The 20678-nt window shown below is 42.0% G+C and overlaps 1 protein-coding gene and 1 pseudogene across 10 annotated transcripts in view; both read right to left on the minus strand.

The window, feature by feature from the left end:
* Nucleotides 1–20678, minus strand: part of ENAH (ENAH actin regulator) — a 169281-nt gene that overhangs the window by 29641 nt on the left and 118962 nt on the right. For 5 of the 10 annotated variants that reach the window (XM_047755457.1, XM_047755455.1, XM_047755458.1 and 2 more), the window contains 2 exons: nt 2623–2936; nt 573–1406 (listed from right to left, as the gene is read on the minus strand). In XM_047755457.1, coding sequence (XP_047611413.1) covers nt 573–1406; nt 2623–2936 — 1148 coding nt within the window. Of the gene's footprint in view, nt 1–572; nt 1407–2622; nt 2937–8124; nt 8208–20678 lie in introns of those variants that run through there. The other 5 variants (XM_047755463.1, XM_047755461.1, XM_047755462.1 and 2 more) reach the window with 2 other exon arrangements.
* Nucleotides 12247–13934, minus strand: LOC125113017 (40S ribosomal protein S7-like; annotated as a pseudogene).

The raw sequence follows: 20678 nt of genomic DNA on the forward strand, positions 1-20678 counted from the left end.
CTCTTCTTGCCCAGCCTGCTGCTACTTCTTGTCATTTTGGATCATGGAACCCTTTGGGGCATATATCAGGCCTGCTGTCCTCTTCAGCCCTCATGCCAAGCTGGGCTGCTCCCCATGGCTTAGGGTGGCACCCATCCCTGGATGTCCAATGTGGGAAGCCCAATACATTATACAAAATGAAACAGGGTCCAAGATCAGAGCTGTTCCAAAGAAGACTTCAGGATGATGTAGCTAATGACTACCATCGGGCACTAAATACAATCCCTATGTCCCCCGGAAATTAAAGGAAGACAAGTTCGACTACGTATTTCTTGTGTAGATGAATGTGTCAAGGAATGCTTTCCTAGTGAAATTTAAAAGAGGCCTTCAGAGGAAAACCCCTCCAACTATGACACCGCGGAAAGTATCAAAGTCTTCCTCCTATTGATTCTCCACGTGCAATTAGTCCAACAGAAAAAAACCCACCTTCAACGTGTCCAAAACCACCCTCCCCATTCTTCTGGGGAATCCAAGTTGTCGATGCATCATATTTTCGAGTGGTTAGTTGTTAGTAGCAATAACGGAAGCCTTACCCTGTTGGGCTGGAGTCTCGGCCGGCTGAGAGGCTGCCTGCAAGCCTGGCTCAGAAGCAGAGGAGTCTCCCAGCACAGAGTTTAGAGGAGTCTCCACAGAGGCAGGGGCAGCTGCAGAGGGAGAAGGGAGAACACTAGGCTTGGATGAGGGAGTTGAGGCAAGAGGGGTGCTCGGAGGAGGAGAGGCTTGAGATCCACAGTGTGAGAGTGGTACGAGGGAAGGCAGTGGAGGCGGAGGCGGAGGCGGTGGCGGTGGTGGTGGTGGTGGTGGCGGCGGCGGCGGTGGCACTGGCCCTGAGGTAGGCGGCGGAGACACCGGGCATGGGACAGAGTCCAGCAGCCCACTGGGCGCTGTGGGTGATGGAGGCATCTGGGGCCCAGGAGAAGAGACACAAACAGGGAGGACGGGCCTTGGGCCAGCGGCTTTGCCTGGGGGGCTGCTAATCATGACTGGAGGAGACGGAGGAAGGGGCGAAAAATTGGAAGCAGCCCAGGCACAGGGCTTCGCAGCTGGAGGCTGAGGAGAGGGTGTGTTCACGGGAGAGGAAGGCCGAGAGCCTTTGTTCAGAGGACGAGGGACGGTAGCGTAGTGGGGAAGCACGGGGTGGAAGGCTGAGCCTAAAGAGGTTGCGAAACGTGTCGCGGAGTGACGAAGTGGTGGTGTAGGGGGTGTGGAAGTAGGTGGCAATGCGGTCACTACAGCGTAATCAGGACTGGCATCTGACACTGGAGCTGAGATGACTTTAGCATATGATGGAGGAGGTGCCGAAGGAGGCTGGCAACTGGCATACTCAGGAAGTGGAGCATTATACAGGGAGCTGTCGGAGGATGGAGCTGGACAGAGGTGGGAAGCAGCGGCGAAAGACAGGATAAAAAAGGAGAGAGAAAAAGGGAGCTAGTAAAGCCACAAAACCAGCATTCAGACAAAATGTACAAACGTAGACTACAGTTAGTACCAGAGAATTAAGCACATGTGCAAATAAATATTTTCATCCAAAAATGTCTTAATTTACAAATACATTTTGAGATCCAAAAGAGGATACATTTTCTTTTATCTAACAAGCAGTTTGATGAATTCAACTGACTAGCTTATTCTTTACAAGATAGTAGTCTTTTCAAAATTTTCAGTATTTAGAAGGACATTAACATTAGGTGAATAAAACTAAAAAGAATAACTTTAGTTGTTTTTTTAAACAACAAGCAGTGAAGCTAGAGAAAAGTTTTATTATAAAGGGCTAGAAACTCCCCAATTTAATGCTTATTTGTGGAAAAGCTTTATTTTGTTGGCTATATATAACTCCAGAAAATAATTAGGCAATCAAAAACAAATGAATTAACTCAAACAACAAACCAATCAACTAGTATGTAACCAATCCACACTGAGACTTTAGATACAGGCCATATAGAATTAAAAAAAAAAAATTCCTAAATCCTATAATAAATGTTAGTTTTAATGAATGTCAAACTTCAGACTTTCATACTTTAACCCTTAATTCTTTCAATAAATTCCATCAGATTTAGTGATTTTTCACAAATTTTTCACAATGCTAGAATATATTTTAAATTACTATTCAGTTTTAGAGAAGATTTTTTTTAACCTCCTGTTTTTAATTCCTCCTTCAAAAACTTGAGAACACAATCAAGCAAATTTCTGGCCTGCTACAGTGTTCAAGATAAAAATCTCAAACGAGAAAGACATTCCAAATTCATCTAATACAGGAAATTTCCCATGAAAGCACTCTTCCACTTTATAGACAATTTTTAAAGTAGAAAGCATACTTCCACTTTATCGTTAGAAGAATTAGAATGTCAGAATAAAAATTTCCAAGAGCTTTCTTTAAGTCTCCAAGCAATAAAAGCAATCCAGAGAGAAGTGAAAAGAACATGTTAGAGCAGCAATTGCTGCATATTCTCCCTAATTTCAAATCGTACTGCTTAATCCCAAGCATCTCAAGTGTGAGATGTTCTTTCTAATACACAGCTACACACAACACCACCTGCCATCCAAGCTCAGACATGAGGAACACAGAACCATTTGTTAACTTCTTACCGGCATTTGACACTCGTCGCTCTCGCTCCCATTCCAGCTGCTCCCTTTCCAGCTGCTCCTGCCGCTCTCTCTCTTGCCTCTCCCGGTCCAGTCTCTCCAGTCTCTCCAGCCTCTCCCGCTCTTGTCTTTCCCGTTCCAGGCGCTCCTGCCGTTCCCTTTCCTGCCTCTCTCTCTCCAGCTGCTCCTGCTCCAGGCGCTCCCTCTCCAGCCTCTCCCTTTCTAGCCTCTCCCTCTCCAACCTCTCCCTCTCCATTCTTTCTCTCTCCAGCCTTTCCCGCTCCAGCTCCTTTTGTCGTTGCTGTTCTTGTAGTTGCCTGAAATTAAGAAATTAATTCACCATTAAAAGTCCCCTCCTTTCACCGAGACCTATGTGAACGTTCTTTCTGATGTAAACACAAAGCAATGGAGAGCATGCCATCAAGGCCTCTCCTTCCACATAAAGAGCGACTAGGTGGAAGAGGACTTTCATACAAACAAAAGCAAATACTCTTATAAAGTGCTGCAAATAAATGAATTTCCCAAATAACTGAACATACCACTTTAATGACCAAGAAATTATTTCAATCATTTAATGAAAAAATTTCTAAATCGTAATTACCTTCCTAAAACATAACATCACATTTTCATTGTACAAATTATACTCTATCATATTAGGAAATACAATGACTAGTCACAGCAATAACTCAATAAGTTTGCCAAATGGGGGGGAAAAAAGAGTTAAGTAAGAAGAAAAGAAATAAACTCTAAATCATATTCAGTCTCACATCCAGAGATCACTAAAATTAACATTTTGGTCTTTATATTTGACTTTTCCTCATACAAAAATATGCATATAAACCAAATAAAATAGAATATTTCCCTAACACTCTGAAATCTTTTTTTTCTCTCTCTCTAACATATTGTAGAAGGTATTTATTATTTTAAGGCACTAAGTACAGTTTTCTACCTTTACTTTTCATGACTGCATAATGTTCCATCATTTAGGTGTCCATAGTTTAAGCAGTCTCCTATGGTGTGATATAAATTAGCCAGTACTATTACTAATACTGTAGTAAACATTTATCTTTGAAAACCCTTTCTAACTGCTTCTTAAGGACTGTCACTGATGCACAGACTTGCTAGATGAAAAGATACAAATATTGAGATTTCTGATACATGGTTCCAAATTGTCTTCAGGAAGAGCCACACCAATTAATGCTCCTCAGCAGCCCAATAGGATGAGAGTGCCCGATTTCCTTTCCCCTAACAATGAATACTATCATTGTTTTTAATCTTTGCTAAACAACTGATCTCACAAAACAATTTTCACTTATTAGATGACTTCTGAGGTTAAGTACTTTGAAATTTGTTTACTCATTTTTTGTATTAGCAGTGACTGCACATGCTCTTTGATCAGTTTTCTCCTGGGGCAGTTACCATTCCATATTCATTTGAAAGAGTTCCTTTCTATATTAAAGATAACTCTGTTACATATGTTTGCCATATGCATTTTAAGTCTCTGATTTTAAAAGTTTTGTTTTATAATATGGCTTTTAATTTTTATGTAGAAAATTTATTAATACCGCTTTATGTGATCTGCCTTTGATAGCCTTCTTAGGCAGCCCAGCCCCACAAGATTATATAATTACTAACACTTTCTTTTCATACTTTTATCTTGTTGTAATTTTAGAATCACTTTGTTAAATTTACCCTTTCTGCCAAGACCAATCCTTTCTAGTGTTTTATTAAATCTGAAGATCAACTAGACAAAATCCACATCATCTTTCTTCTTATCCAAGAAAGTATGGAATGTCTCAGTATTTACTCAAGTCAATTAAAGAATCTGACTATGAAATCTCTCCGATTTTTGTTGTCTTTTTTTTTTTGCATCCATGACATGCAGAAGTTCCCAGGCCAGGGATTGAATCTGTGCCACAGCAGTGACAAGACCAGATCCTTAACCCACTGTGCCACCTGCTAGGTATTAAAACCTACAGAAGCCTCCCGAATGTGGTTCTAAAAGAGTTTGCTTTTTTACCTTCCACACATAATTTAACAGAAAAAGAAAATGTCTCCAAGTATCCACCTGGACTTGAGCAATTATTTTGCTATAAAAATTTATTTCCTAAAATTATAATCATCATGTACATAATATACACCATTGCATTATGGGGAAGATAAAGGAGGTAATACCTTGAAAGCTCTTTAGTAAATACCTGGAATATAAGAACACTCATAAATGTGAACTATACTACTACTTATTTGGAAATTTCAAATTGGGACTTTCCCAAGTTTTCAGCTGCTTGGGTTCTGCCTACAGGCTAGCCTTTGTTCCTCCTAGCAGTTATCCATAAACAAATAGATCTTTCCAGAAATCTCTTTCATATTTCCTCAGCTGACTGTAAAACAAAAGGAAAAGCTCAAGTCCACTCTCGTCACAAAAACCCAAAGCTTCTCTGCACATATCAGCATACTTAATAAATACACAAGAAAAACAAAAGACACCTAAGTACTGCTTATAATTAGGAGTAGTTGCTTCAAGTGCCGACAATAATAAAGTCAGATTTTAAGATACAGTACTGACTTCATTATACTATTTGATAAATTACTAGCTGCCAAAGTTTCTGAGGGGTAACAATATCACTGCAGGGACAAGGGCAAGAAATCAGGTATATTTAGAAAAATGTTTTTAACAATAAACTAGACAGATAAAGTTATTATTTTGAATAATCTGTATGTAAAATAAACTCCAGCTAGGATTTATATTACATTGAAAACACACATGTATCAAAAATAAGAGCATGTTAAATGCAACAGTCTAGGCAATCTATTGGATCCTGAAGACCAAAGATACATCTATATTACTGTAACTAGAGTATCTCTGAAAACAGAAGCTAAGGGCAAGTATTTACCTTTATAGTAATGTAGCCGCACCAAGATCTATTATTAAAAGATCCAATTTATTAGGCCATTTTACATTTCTGTATACATTTTCCATTTTATCAAAATCATACAAGCATATAGTTTTCAAAGTTTGTAAGAACAAACAGCAGTTCACTGCTCCAATCCTGGTTTCAAATGTATCAGAGACAATTACTGTCAACTCTTGGCTGTTTCTTTAGATGTGTCAAGTCTTCTGACTCTTTCGTTGTTGCTGTTGTTTGCTTTTTAGGGCTGCATGTGTGGCATATGGAGGTTCCCGCTAGGGGTCAAATCGGAGCTGCAGCTGCTGGCCTACACCAGACACAGCCATGTCAGGTCTGAGCCACATCTGCGACCTATAGCGCAGCTCACGGCAACACCGGATCCTTAACCCACTGAGCGAGGCCAGGGACTGAACCCACATCCTCGTGGATACTAGTTGGGTTTGTTACTGCTGAGCCACAAGGGGAACTCTGATTTTTTTGACTTGTAAGTTCTAAGTTTTAACTTATAGTCTACTGACTTATGGCAGCTGTCTCTGTAACTCCCTCAGCACACATGGGCTTTCCCGAATATAGTCACGGGAGAATACTTGATTTCTGATTAAATCAATATTCAAGGTTTACCTTATTAATATAAACATTGCTCACAGCTGAACCAGAGTATTCTGAAGCTTTGCTTCATTTTTTTTATCCAAGTTCTTAGTTCATCGCCCCCGCTCCCCCACAAGTTAAGGGCTGCTTCTCTAGACCATATAATGCTTTTCTTTTTTTTTTACGGCTGCACTCACAGCATATGGAGCTTCCCAGGTTAGTAGTCAATTCAGAGCTGCAGCTGCCAGCCTACACCACAGCCACAGCAATAAGGGATCCAAGCCGCGTCTGCGACCTACACCACAGCTTATGACAATGCCAGCTCCTTAACCTACTGACAAGGCCAGGGACTAAATCAGCAACCTTATGGTTCCTAGTCGGATTTGTTTCTGCTGCGCCATGACAGGAACTCCACCGTACAATGCCTTTAATACAAAAAGTAAGCTTACACAGGTAGAAGGCCCAGTACAGTGAAGTGAATCTGAAAGGATTATTAAAATAATGGAATTTACAATTAGGGCGTCCCGGCTTAAAAAGATTGTTTCACATGTCATGATATTTTGGGTTTTCAGTCTACAAAAGGAGTATCATTACTGTAGGAAAAGACCAGAGATGCCCCAAGGTCACTGACAGCTGACTCAAGCAAGCGGTGCGCACAGCTGTGGGAGAACCTGCTGACTGTATATTTTCTTGACTTGAAAGCAAGGTGCAAGGAAGGAAAGTGTCCAAAGTCTCTAACTTTTAGTCTGTTCACTGAAAAGAAGCACATCTAAACATATTTCCCAAAGTTGTATGTCAAACAAAATCTTGGGCTTAGTTCCCTTCGTGGCTCAGTGGGTAACAAACCCAACTAGGATCCATGAGGATGCAGGTTCAATCTCTGGCCTCACTCAGTGTGTTAAGATCTGGGGTTGCCTCGAGCTGTGATGCTGGTCACAGACGTGGCTCAGATCCCTCACTGCTGTGGCAATGGGACAGGCCGGCAGCTGTAACTCAGATCCCACCCCTAGGCCTGGGGCATGGCCCTAAAAAAACAAGCCAAAAAACTCCACAAAACTTCAGGCTTACAAATCTTTTTTTTTTTTTGGTCTTTTTAGGTGTGAAACTGTGGCATATGTAGGTTCCCAGACTAGGGGTCCAATCGGAGCTACAGCTGCTGGCCTACACCACAGCCACAGCAATGCGGGATCCAGGCTGCATTTGCGATCTACACCACAGCTCATGGCAATGCCGGATCCTTGGCCTACTGAGCAAGGCCAGGAATCCAACCTGCGTCCTCATGGACACTAGTCAGATTCGTTTCTGCTGAGCCACGACGGGATCTCCTCAGGCTTACAAATGTTAAGCAGAATGAATAATTCCAGTGAAATCAGATGGTATTTATAGATTTCTGACTTTCATGTTTTTATCTCTAACATATATCTTTTTAGGGGGACAGTTTCCAAACTTATAAATTCTGCTTTTCTTAGAAATATCCCTGCCAACTCACATTGACTAGTATTATAGCCACCAAGGGCATTTTTAAAATATTTGCAAAAATTGCTCCCACCACCAAATATCTATTTCTCCCCCAAAAGAGCTATCCCCAACTGTAAAGAGATGCACAAAGTGCTGGCCAACAAAGAAATTCCTCTTTTATATATGCAAACACATATTTGGTTTATGTTAACTCAAAGACTTATTTTTCTTCAAGCAGACAAAATCTATACAACAAAATTTCAAAACACATTTCATTTAGCCTTATGTATAACAAATAAATAATGCTAGGCAAATGAAAAGTTATTTACATCTTGACACAATGAGGTAGGAGAGCAAACTAGGAAAGATGCTCTGGGTTGGAAATACTGAGTAACACTAAGGTACTGACATTTGTCAAAAAATGAAACTGTATAAATAAAATGTGGGCATTTCACTTCTCTATTAATAAACAAATGAAAAACAGAGAAAACAAAACAGGATAATTAAGTTTTAACACTACAAAGCTCCTGTGACAAGAGAAAATACTTACAAGAGAAGGCGGTCAACTTTTGGTCCATCCTGCCTCTGAAGGCTAATGGAAGGATTGTACACTCTCATTGTTCCAACTCCCTGTTTCTGTGCTGCGGTTATTAGTCCCCTTTTATAACTTTCAGGTACCAGTGGTGATTTGCAAACTATTTATAGATATTAACTAAATTAAGTTCTATGTTGAGACTAACCCAGGACTGACTCATGTTTCTTAGAATACGTTTTTTCATCACAGTTAGCCAAGGAAGCCAAATTACTAATATGACTAGGAACCTAAAACTGATATTAACAAATGATACACAATATATGAATAGAAAACTATACTATACCATCATCATGTTACCACAGTCATAATATTGGACTAATAAGATTTGGCATCTAGAGTAAATGTTCATTTTACCCTCATTAAAATTTAAAAATTAGATGATTCCCAAGATGGGATTAAGACGGGCGGAATAGAAGGACTGGAGCCCAACTTCTCTCCTAAAAACAACAAAATTCACAACTAAAGACTGAGCAATCTCCACCCACATGGACCTGAAACCCATACCCTACTCCAGAAGAAAAAGAGGAGGCCACATCAAGAGGTAGGAGGGGTGATTTCGTGATATAAACAACCCCATACCTCCCGGGTGGGAAGCTCCACAGACTGAAAACTAACTGGTTCACAGAGACTCACCTGCAGGAGTGAGAGTTCTGAGCCCCACATCAAACCTTCACATGCTGGGATCTGGCACTGGGAGAAAGAGCCCCTGGAGCATCTGGCATTGAAGGCCAGCAGGGCTTGTGCGCAGGAGCTCCACAGGACTGGGGGAAATGGAGACCCCATTCTTAAAAGGAAGGCACAGACTTTCACGTGCACTAGGTCCCAGGGCAGAGCGAGGTCTCCACAGGAACCTAGGTCAAACCTGACTGCAGTTCTTGGAGGACATCCTGGGAAAACAGGGGTGAATGTGGCTTGTTGTGAGGGAAGGACATTGAAGGCTAAGCTCTCAGGAATACTCAGCAGTTGCCTTTCTCTGGAGGGGGCCATTTTGGGAAAATCTGGCCCCACCCGTTAGTCAGTGCTGAGAAGCCTTAGGGCAAACAACAATTCAGGTGGGATCACAGCCCCACCCCTCAGTAAACAGGCTACCTAAAGAGCCTCAGGCACACAGCAGCCCCTAATCCCATCCAGAGACTAAGTCCCACCCACCAGAGGGATTAGAATCGGCTCCACCTACCAGGGGGCAGGCATCAGCCCCTCCCATCAGGAAGCCTACAGCAAGCCCCCCATACTGACTTCAGCCACAAGGGGGGCAGACACCCGAAGTAAGAGAGGCTACAGCTCTATTATCTATAAAAAGGTCACCACACCAAAAACCTATAAAAATGAAAAGACAGAGAACTATAACTCAGATTAAGGAGAAAGGAAAAACCCCAGAAAATCAGCTAAGCCATGAGGAGATTCTCAGCCTCCAGGAAAAAGACTTTAGACTGTTGATGCTGAAGATGATGCAAGACATTGGAAATAAACTGGAGGCAAAGATGGATAACTTACAGGAAACACTGACCAAAGAGATACAAGATATAAAACTGAAACAAGAAGAGATGCAAAATACAATAACAGAAATAAAAAATGCACTAGAAGCAGCCAACAGCAGAATACAGGAGGCAGAAGAACGAATAAGGGAGGTGGAGGACAGATTAGAAGAAATTACGAATGCAGAACAGAAATGAGAAAAAGGATTGAAAACAAATGAAGAGAGTCTCAGAGAACTCTGGGACAATGTTAAACGCACCAACATCCGTATTATAGGGGTGCCAGAGGAGAAGAGAGAGAGAAGGGGACAGAAAAAATATTCCAAGAGATAATAGCCGAAAATTTCCCTAACATGGGAAAGGAACCACTCACTCAAATCCAGGAAGCACAACAAGTACCATATAAAATAAACCCAAGGAGGAATACACCGAGACACATATTAATCAAACTGACCAAAATTAAAGACAAAGAGAAAATCTTGAAAGCAGCTAGGGAAAAGAAACAAGTAACATACAAAGGAACCCCCATAAGGTTATCAGCAGATTTTTCAGCAGAAACTCTGCAGGTCAGAAGGGAGTGGCATGATATACTTCACGTGATGATGAAAGGAAAAACCTCCAACCAAGATTACTCTACCCAGCAAGGCTCTCATTCAGATTTGAAGGAGAAATCAAAACCTTCTCAGATAAGCAAAAGCTGAGAGAATTCAGCAACACTAAACCAGTCTTACAACAAATACTAAAGGAACTTCTCTAGGCAGGAAAGAAAAGACAGCAACAGGAAACAAAAATTCCACAAATGACAAGGCTCACCAGTAAAGATATATATACAGTAAAGATACAAAATCATCCATGCACAATTATACCATCAAAATCAGAAATCATGAGAAGAGGTGGGTACAAATGCGGGACACTGGAGATGAACTTGCAATTAAGAGAACAACAACTTAAAACAATCTCATATACACATAGACTCTTACATCAAAACTTCAGAATAACTGCAAACCAAAAATCTACAATTGATACACAAACAAGGAACCTCTGGAGAAGAAATATATCTCATAGTAAATAAGTGCATAATGCACCATGAAGGAGGTCATTTGACATCATTCTTGGAATGCTGAAGTCTTACATCTGATTCTGATTTCCCCTCCATCAAAGAATTTATGATAATTATAATTAAACAATGCCACTGTACAATTAAATAATACCGTTCTACAATTGTATTATTAATAACAATTTCTCTCCATGGTACAATGTAAGGTCTATAATGTCTTGTTTATCACATCACCTAGAATGGTGTAATGCCTATATTGAAGAATCAATAAGATGTAACAAATTGTGAGGACATATTTATATAGTTACATTGTTTTTTAACCAATTTATGCATTTTATATTTTACTTATATTCAGAGGGTATATTATTTTTGTTGTTCTTACCAGTTAAGTTGTTCTTTTTATTATGCTATATAAAATATTTAATGGTATATAAGGCTTTCTTCTTTATAAATTTTAGTTGTGTAACAATTTTAACATAATGCTAATTTTTAAAGAAAAATTGAAATGTAATAGATAAAACTAAGTAGTAAAGATGAAAGCCCAAAAAATGGGATAAAGTATAGAATAAATTTCCTATTTGTCTCAGCATATTTTCCATTCCACTTCTCCAGTGGGAGTCAATCTGTTTCTTAAGATCCATGATATAATAATCTATGTGAATGTAATTGTGTTTAAATGTATGTATTTTATTCGGTAAAAAATAAAAATAAAATTTCAAAATAAATAAATAAATAATAAAATTTAAAAATTAAACTTGTAAAATACATATATAGCTTAAAAAGTCAAACAGCGTTACGAAGTCTGTAACAAAACATCAATCCTTTCTTCAGGCCACCCTCACCACTTCTGATTTCTCTCCCCAGAAGAAAGGACTTTCAACACTTGGATACTGATCTCTTGTTTCTAAACATATTCACTTGTTTAGAACTAACACGTCTCCATTTTTCAGATTTCAAAGTTTATTGACTAACTTTCTACTGTACAAATGACTTAATCCCTACACCGCATAACCTCCCCCAAATCCTTTCCTTCCCTCCTCCTCCCAATAAAAGTATGACAGCGCTTTGGATATAGCAGCCTCCATTTAACTTACTCATGGCTGACCATATTTTAATCAAAACAATTCCTTTCTTGACCCTGAAACGTTAAAAAATGGCTATTTTCACATTTGATTCCTTTTCTCTAAACATTTTACCGCAAGCTCTCCATCAGAACTGTAAACCCTCTCAGTATGATACAATATATCAGGTGATCTATTTTGTTGCCTCTGAAGGTTAAGTGCAGGGCTGTACACTTGCATTGCTTCTGGGCTAGGGCTATCATGCCCCTTTCGTAACTTTCGGACCTGCTGGGTCCCTAGGTTTTTTCACCTTAGTCAAACTGGGAATTCCCTTATCTTTTCCTTTCATTGGATTCCTTGTTTCCTGGCTCCTCCCACGGTTTCACCGTTCTCGGTTTACTCTCCCATTTTAATAGAATACATCTTCCAGTAGCTTCCTAGGAGGAAATTTTATATTGGAAGTTTAGATTGGAAGTAACTTCTCAGGAATTTGTAACTCCCCCCACTGTTAACTTTATTTTTTTTTAATTGTGAACAGTATTTTATTTAGTCATTTATGTTTACAACTGAAACACTGGGAATTCAAAATTAAGAGAGCCCGTGAGCTTCTTAAGAGACACCAGAAAATGTTTCGACCTTGTGCTTCTGGTCGTTCTGCTGTGCTTCATCTAAACGGACCTTGAGGGCGGCTGCAGTCCAGCTCCACATGGATTCTCTTGTCCTCGATCTCACTCGGGAAAACCAAGGCCTCCAGGATGACATCGTGCACAGCTGTCAAGGCGTGGCTCCTGGGATGCTTTTGCTTATTTTTTGGTGGGGCTTTTTTGAGTTGGCTCAGGCAGAAGTGTCTTCTGGGCAATGAGGACAACGTGCTTCCCACTGAACTTCTCCAACTCATGCACGAGCCAGACCTGGATTTTCTGGCCAGACTTCAGTTGAGGAACGGGGACAAGGATGATAACAGCTTTCCAACTACCACCAACTTCAATTTCCTTGAGGACTGCAAGGTCAGCTTGCAAAGCTGGGCCTCGAGGTCCGAGTTCATCTCCAGCTCCAGCTTCTCGCCACTAGGCTTCACTATCTTCGTGCTGGAGCTGGACATGGCTGGACCCTGACAATGCTGGCAACACTTGTTGCTGCCACTGAAACTCGTAGGCCTAGGAAGAGCTTAAAATCTTCTAATATTGTAAAACTTCACAGTGATATAGTGGTAGGTCTTTTTAGGATTTTCCTACTTACTGGGCTGGACACTTGGTAATAAGTCTGTTCAATCTAGACCAGTGGACTTGGCAAACTATACTCCAAGCCCCAAATCCAGCCACATCCATTGCTTCCGCATGGTCCATGGCACAGCTTACCAAGGAAGAGCTGAACAAATGCCAAAGAAACCTTGTGGCTCATAAAGTCTAAAACATTTACCGTCTGGCCACCCTTTTCAGAAAAAAGTCTGCAGCTCTGACTGCAATCAAGTTACTGAGTTTTAGGAAATTTCCTTGCATTATTTGTTTGCAGATTCCATTTCCTTACATTTTTTGTTCTCCTGAAAATTTCTATTATTTGAACAGTGGACCTCTTAATTTGATCTCTCTTCTTTTTCCCCGTCATATACTATCTCTATTTTTTAACAACTATTTTCAGGGCAATTTCCTCAACCTTATTTCTCAAACCTCCTATTAATAAAATTAATGCTATTTAAAAAAAGTTTTTTTCTAGGTCCGTTTCCTTACACTCTGATGCTTTTTAAATAACTACAAATGCTTTATGAATAAAATACACCCTTAGTTCTCTGAAGCCATTACAGCATACGTTCAGGTTTTCTTCTCCTCCCTGTTATTACAGCTACTTCCTCCAATTTCCACTTACTCTGTTTGTTTTGATCTGTCTTCACTTTACAGAAGTTGTCCTTTAAAGGTATAATGATCCTCGGCTATCTATTCATATTGGTAAGTGGTTCTAAAGCTGATCGGAAGTCCTGAAATAAATGAGCTTTGCTGGGACGGACGCTCGATGTCAACCTCTTTGTTGTTTCTCTTGGCTGAGCCAAGTTTCCTAAAGAGGACTCCTCAAGTTTCTTACCTGAGTTCTACAGGTGCAGCTGCCAGCGTCTGGGAACGGAGCAAGGGAAAGAGACCACCCTAGCTGACTTCCACTCGCCTCTCTGCCTCCTACTCCTCAGTCTAGACCAGGAGTTGGCAAACTTTCTATCAAGAGCCAGAGAGTATCTCTGTCTATATATATATTTTTTCTTTAAAAAAAAAAAAAAAACTCTGCAAAAAACGTAAAAGCCCTCCTGAACTATCAGCTATGCAAAAACAGGCTCCAGGGCTGGACCTGGCCCGTGAGCTATACAGTTTGCCGACCTCTAGCCCAAATGTCCAGTGTGGTAGCCACTAGCTATATATTGCAACCAAGCACTTAAAATGTTCCTAGTTTACTGGAACAGCCCCCTCACTCCCCCATGAGAGGACACAGTAAGATGACTATCCATAAACCAGGAATTATCCAATGTCACCAGACACTGAATCTACTAATGCCTTGACCTTGTGAGAAATAAATTTCTGTTTATTAAAAAAAAATTCTGAGTTCCTGTCAGGGCGCAGCAGAAATGAATCCAACTAGGAACCAAGAGGTTGCAGGTTCGATTCCTGGCCTCGCTCAGTGGGTTAAGGATCATGGCGTTGCTGTGAGCTGTGGTGTAGATTGCAGATGTTGCTGTGGCTCTGGCATAGGTCGGCGGCTATAGATCCAATTGGACCCCTAGTCTGGGAACCTCCTCCATATGCCTCGGGTGCGGCCCTAAAAAGACCAAAAAAAAAACCAAAAAAACAAAAAACTCTCCTAGTTTGAATCGGGGAAGTGCTCTAGATATAAAAACATATACCAAATTTTGAAACACACCAGATTTTTCACACCTGGAAAAATCTCTAAAATTCTGTACGAATTATAATCAATTAAAACAATATTTTAGATGTATAATTTTAGTGAGAAAATTAAAATTAATCCCACTTGTTTCTTTTATTGTTATTTTACTTTATTATTTTTCTTTTTATGGCCACACCTGCAGCATATGGAAGTTCCCAGGCTAGGGGTCAAATAGGAGTTGAAGCTGTAGGCCTACACCACAGCCATAGCCAGGCCAGATCCAAGCCGTGTCGTGACCTACACCACACAGCTCAGGGCAACACTGGATCCTTAACCCATTGAGCGATGCCAGGGATCGAACTTGCACCCTCATGGATGCTAGTCAGATTCACTTCTGCTGAGCAACGATGGGAACTCCATCAGCAAAATCTTAAATGCTACAAAGCAGCCAGCCATTTCTTGTGTTCACATTGAACAGCTGGTGCCCCTAAAATGCAATGGATCTTCCCAAACAAAATCAGATTCTAAATATGCTGTAAAATCTTTTTTTTTTTTTTTGGGTGGGGGGTTCTTTTTGCCTTTTCTAGGGCTGCACCCTCGGCATTTGGAGGTTCCCAGGCTAGGGGTCGAATCGGCGCTGTAGCCACCAGCCTATGCTATGGCCACAGCACGTGGGATCTGAGCCACATCTGCAACCTACACCACAGCTGATGGCAATGCCGGATCCTTAACCCACTGAGTGAGGCCAGGGATCGAACCCACAACCTCATGGTTCCTAGTCGGATTCGTCAACCACTGTGCCATGACAGGAACTCCTGTAAAACCTTTCTTTAAGTGATTCTTTTTTCTGGCCATGCCTGCAGCATTTGGAAGTTCCCAGGCTAGGGGCTGAACCCATGCCACAGCAGTGACCCAAGCCACTGCAATGACAGTGCTGGACCCTTAACCTGCTAAGCCACGAGAGAATGCCTCTTCAAGGAATTCATTTCCTTTTTATAACTACAGTCAGCAGCCAAGAAAAATAGTAAGAAATTTTAGCTATTGATCAAAAAAAATTTACCATTTGTGGTTCTGAGCAAAAATCCTATCAAGCTTGTTATGCACACCACACGTATAAGTGCATACGTCACCTGAGGAGCACGTCGCCCATGTCGTTCTTCCACTACCCCATCCATTACTCTTAGCTCACCAAGTATGAATCACTTACCAGTCTTCGAAAATCAATTTGAACCCCCTACCTACAGCTTACCTAAAAATCAGTAACAGAAATGTAACACCATTTACCATGATGTATATTTTATACTGAAAATATAACTACTAAAATACTACAGGTGAATATACAATGCAAGTTAATATTCTTTTCCCACTAAATGTTCCAGTAATGGTGTAGAAAGAGCCAGCTAAACAGCCAATGTCACAGGACAGAGTTACTCAACTTATGAAACGAAAATGCTGGAGGACATTTTACCAAGCCTCTGAAAATAAAACCAAAGCACAAGAAAATTTACCTTTATATAAATAACTACGTTAGATAAATTTTGAAAACATGATTTCTATTGGGAATCAAACTTCTCACCAGAGTGTGCTGTACAGCCTCTGCCCTTCTCTTTTCTCATCTACAAAATGAGATCCTGCCATGCACAGCTGCTGGCTGAGATAAAGTGAAGACCAGCATTAAGTGTCTGTAAGAAATTTAGCAGATATTTTTGGATTTTGTGGTACCTTTCCCCAAGTACTTTTTAACCTTATTTGGCATATGGGTCAAAGGCAAATGGCATATATTCTTCTTATAACTTGAAAATACCCAAGTTTTAAAAAGAGGCCTTTTCATTACGTGACAAATACAGGAAAAGATTTTTTTTTTTTTTTTTGGTCTTTCAAGGACTGCACCCACAGCATGTGGAAGCACATGGAAGTTCCCAGGCTAGGGGTCAAATCGGAGCTGTAGCCTCTGGTCTACACCACAACCACAGCATCACCAGATCTGAGCCGCATCGGCGACTTACACCACAGCTCACGGCATTGTCAGATCCTTAATCCGCTGAGCGAGGCCAGGGATCAAACCTGAGTCCTCATGGATCCTAGTCAGATTTGTTTTTCAAGGGGAACTCCATGAAAAAGAATATTAAAAAGCAGTGTCCTAGTGTGGCATAAAGGTCCTTTACCTTTTTTTTTTGTCTTTTTTGCCATTTCTTGGGCCGCTCCCGTGGCATATGGAGGTTCCCAGGCTAGGGGTTGAATCGGAGCTGTAGCTGCCTGCCTACGCTGGAGCCACAGCAACTCGGGATCCGAGCCGCGTCTGCAACCTACACCACAGCTCATGGCAACCTCATGGTTCCTAGTCGGATTCGTTAACCACTGAGCCACAACGGGAACTCCATTTACCTACGTATTTAACAGTACCATCTGTTGGGGGGCAGAGCAGGGACAGTTCTCCTGTCGAGTGGGTGGTTTGCATTCCTGTGACCCGTAATTACACATAGGCTCTTTCTACAAGGAATGCTTTTCCATGCTACGATCGGAAACTTCTATTGCATTCCTTCTTCAAAGCACAGCTCAGAGCATCTTCTGAGGAAAGCCATCCACCATCTCCCAAATAGCAGATACCAAAGTCCAGCATGCAAAGAGTGTCTATTATCTTCCTTAATGGTCCCAACAACCTTATAAACTCCTATTTTGTGGCCTGTTGTGCCCCAACACCTACATATAAATGAATTCAGCACCAGGAACTTCTTGGCTGTTTTATTCAAAATTTTACTCAGGTCTCTACTCTCAAGCACCCTATCACATTCACTGTGGAGGCACGACATATATAAAATAAACCCTGAAACCCCCAATAAACTAGAAAAGAAGAGTGTGGTTAAGTTAGAGGAGTTTGGAAAAGAAAAACAATAATATACCCGGAGAAGCATACAGAAAATGGCAACAGAGAAAGGATGAGAGGGCATGACAGAGAAATGCCTCACAGAGACGCACAGAAGGAAAAACCAAGAATGGGGTAGAGACAGTCCTAAGAGAGCAAACAGAAGCATGGAATGGACTCTTCAATGTCAGGCCACAGAATAAACTGGATGTGAGGAGAGCTGGCCACCAGGAATACGAGCAGGGAAGTGACAGGACAGAAAGTGCCTAGACTCTCACTCAAGTTGGTAGAGGTGAGTCGTCAAACTATCTTCCCCACTCCAAGATTCTACTAGGATTCCAGAAAAAGAACAAAAATGTGTATCAACAAACCCGTTACAAAGTAGAAAATGGCACAGAGTGGTCCTTAGTCGACCAAATTGACCATCAAATTTCTGGAAGGCAGAAAGAGGAGGGAGGAGTTATATGTCTAGCATTCTTTCCCAATTCCTGTGAGCTCATACATCCTATTCAACATCTCTACTTGGATGTCCAATGACCACTTCAGCTTAGTATCTTCGAAATGCATCTCTTATCTCTCCCTACAAAATCTACAACTCATAGCCTTGCCCATCTCGATTAATGGCAATTCCATCCTGCCCGCCAGCAGCTTGATTAAAAAAACTCCACCTCCTCGGGAGTTCCTGTCATGGCGCGCAGTGGTTAATGAATCCGACTAGGAACCATGAGGTTGCGGGTTTGATCCCTGGCCTTGCTCAGTGGGTTGAGGATCCAGTGTTGCCGTGAGCTGTGGTGTAGGTTGCAGATGCGGCTCGGATCCTGAGTTGCTGTGTTTCTGGTGTAGGCTGTCAGCTACAGCTCCAATTCGACCCCTAGCCTGGGAACCTCCATATGCCACGGGAGCGGCCCAAGAAATGGCAAAAAGACAAAAAAAAAAAAAAAAAACCTCCACCTCCCCTTCTCACACATCCGACACACAGTCCAGTCCAGCAGAACGTGCAAGAACCTGTCTTCTCACCACTTCCCTTAGCTGGTAGAAGCCACTGCTGTTTACTGCAACAGCGCCCCCCCCCCCCTTTTTTTGTTTTTAGGGCCACACAGTGACATATGGAAGTTCCTGGGTTAGGGGTTGAATTGGAGCTACAGCTGCCGGCCTATATCACAACCACAGCAATGCCAGATTCAAGCCGCGTCTTCAACCTGCACCACAGCTCACGGCAATGCCAGATCCCCGACCCACTAAGCAAGGCCAAGGATTGAACCCACATCCTCATGGACACCGATGGGATTTGTTTCTGCTGCGCCATGACGGCAACTCCTACAACCGCCTCTTAGCTAGTTTTCTTGCTGTGCTGCTACCCCAGCCCTGCACCAGCTTCCATTTGTGTTTCTCTGTAGCCTGGTCTCAACAGAGCAGCCAGTCTCATTCTGTTAAAAGGTTAAGCCAGATCATTCCCATCAAAATCATCCAATGGTTCTTCATCACTCTCATTAATAAAAGCCAAATTCTTTCCAATCACCTGCAGGACATGACGCCTCATTACCTTCAAACTCTCCAGTACATTCTTCTTCTGCTCTTGTGCCCTCTGCTCCGGCCTCCACGGCCTCCAAGGTCTGTCCTCCCCGCACAGACAGAGCACAAACTGGCCTGCAGGCTCTGCCCTGATGCTCCCTCTGCTGTAACGCCCATACCCAGATATCCACTCTGTTACTCCTGCCTTTTATCTCCACCAGATCTACTCGGACCAACCCACTTAAAGTTAGATCAGCACTTCCCCGTCCCTCTCCCTTTACTCGGCTGTTGCCCCCGGAGCACTTCCCATCCTCTACCATGTAGAGTCACGTTCCCTCTCACCTCTGATTAGCGTGAGGCTTTCTGGCTGCCACTCTCCACCCTGATGTATCGTAAGCGCTTGGAACAAAGCACTTAGCGCAGAACATGACTGGACTGAAGAGCAGAGGCATCCAGAATCCAGAACACATACTAAGAAGGGCTGAAGCAGAAACGAGAAGAAGAATCTGGGAGAGAGCTAACTTGAGACCGGCAGTTAGAGAACAGGAATGGGCGATGCACCACTACTCAGGCGGATGGATAAATACACACTGTCTGAAAAGAATGTACCAGCCATCCGTCTGCTCCCTGACCTCCGCTCAATGGGTGGAGCACTGTTCTCTTCATAAAATGAACAAGCTGCCTCTTGGTAGAGCCCTGTGGGGCTGAGGCCTGTCTACTCTCCACTCTTGTGCCCCAAAGGAGCGCCGGTCGGTCTGTCTGCTCAGCCACTTGCAGAGACCTACCAGCAGCCCTCCGTCAGGGAAGAATGCTGGCCCTGAACACACAAACCCCCTGGTGGAGAGGAACCCAGGCCGGGTACTGACACCATTCAGACGAATTCTTTTTTTCAGAAATAAAGAGACCAGATCACTAAAGGCTACCAGATATTTGAGTAAACCCAATAAGGCAAACGCCACCACTCTAGAGAAAGGAGATAATTCAGGCAAAGAAAGCAAGACAAGAGAGACTTGGGAGGAGTTTCTGTCGTGGCTCAGCGGTCATGAACCTGACTAGAATCCACAAGGATGCAGGTTTGATCGTGTTCAGTGGGTCAAGGACCCAGCATTGCCATGAGCTGTGGTGTAGGTCACAGATGTGGCTTGGATCTGGCGTTGCTGTGGCTGTGGTATAGGCCAGTAGTTGCAGCATCAATTCAACCCCTAGCCTGGGAACTTCCATATGTGGCCCTAAAAGAAAAAGAAAAAGAAAAAAAAAAGCAAAAAACAAAACAAAACAACAACAAAAAAACAAGAGAGAGACTTAGGATACAATCATGATTTCAGAACAGGCTTTTGAAATTTTTTTTTGTTTTGGCGGTGCCCACAGCATGAAGTTCCCAGACCAAGGACTGAACCCAAGCCACAGCAGTGACAATGCCGAATCCTTAACTGCTAGGCCACCAGGGAATCCTAGAACAGGCTGTATGGAAAAAGGAATAATTACCACCCCTCCCCCACAAAAAAAAGCTCCTGGAGAATAAGATTCGATTATACAGGATCTACTACCGTGCTGTCTAATTAGGTTGCCATGAACCATGGCTGAACAGAAATGGGCTGTACGTGTAAAATACGTGAACTTGGAGGACAGCATGAAAAAGAGAGTAAAATATCTTCCCAATTTTTATACTTCTTTCATGT

The sequence above is a fragment of the Phacochoerus africanus genome, chromosome 12 (assembly GCF_016906955.1).
Source record: "Phacochoerus africanus isolate WHEZ1 chromosome 12, ROS_Pafr_v1, whole genome shotgun sequence".
NCBI lineage: Eukaryota > Metazoa > Chordata > Mammalia > Artiodactyla > Suidae > Phacochoerus > Phacochoerus africanus.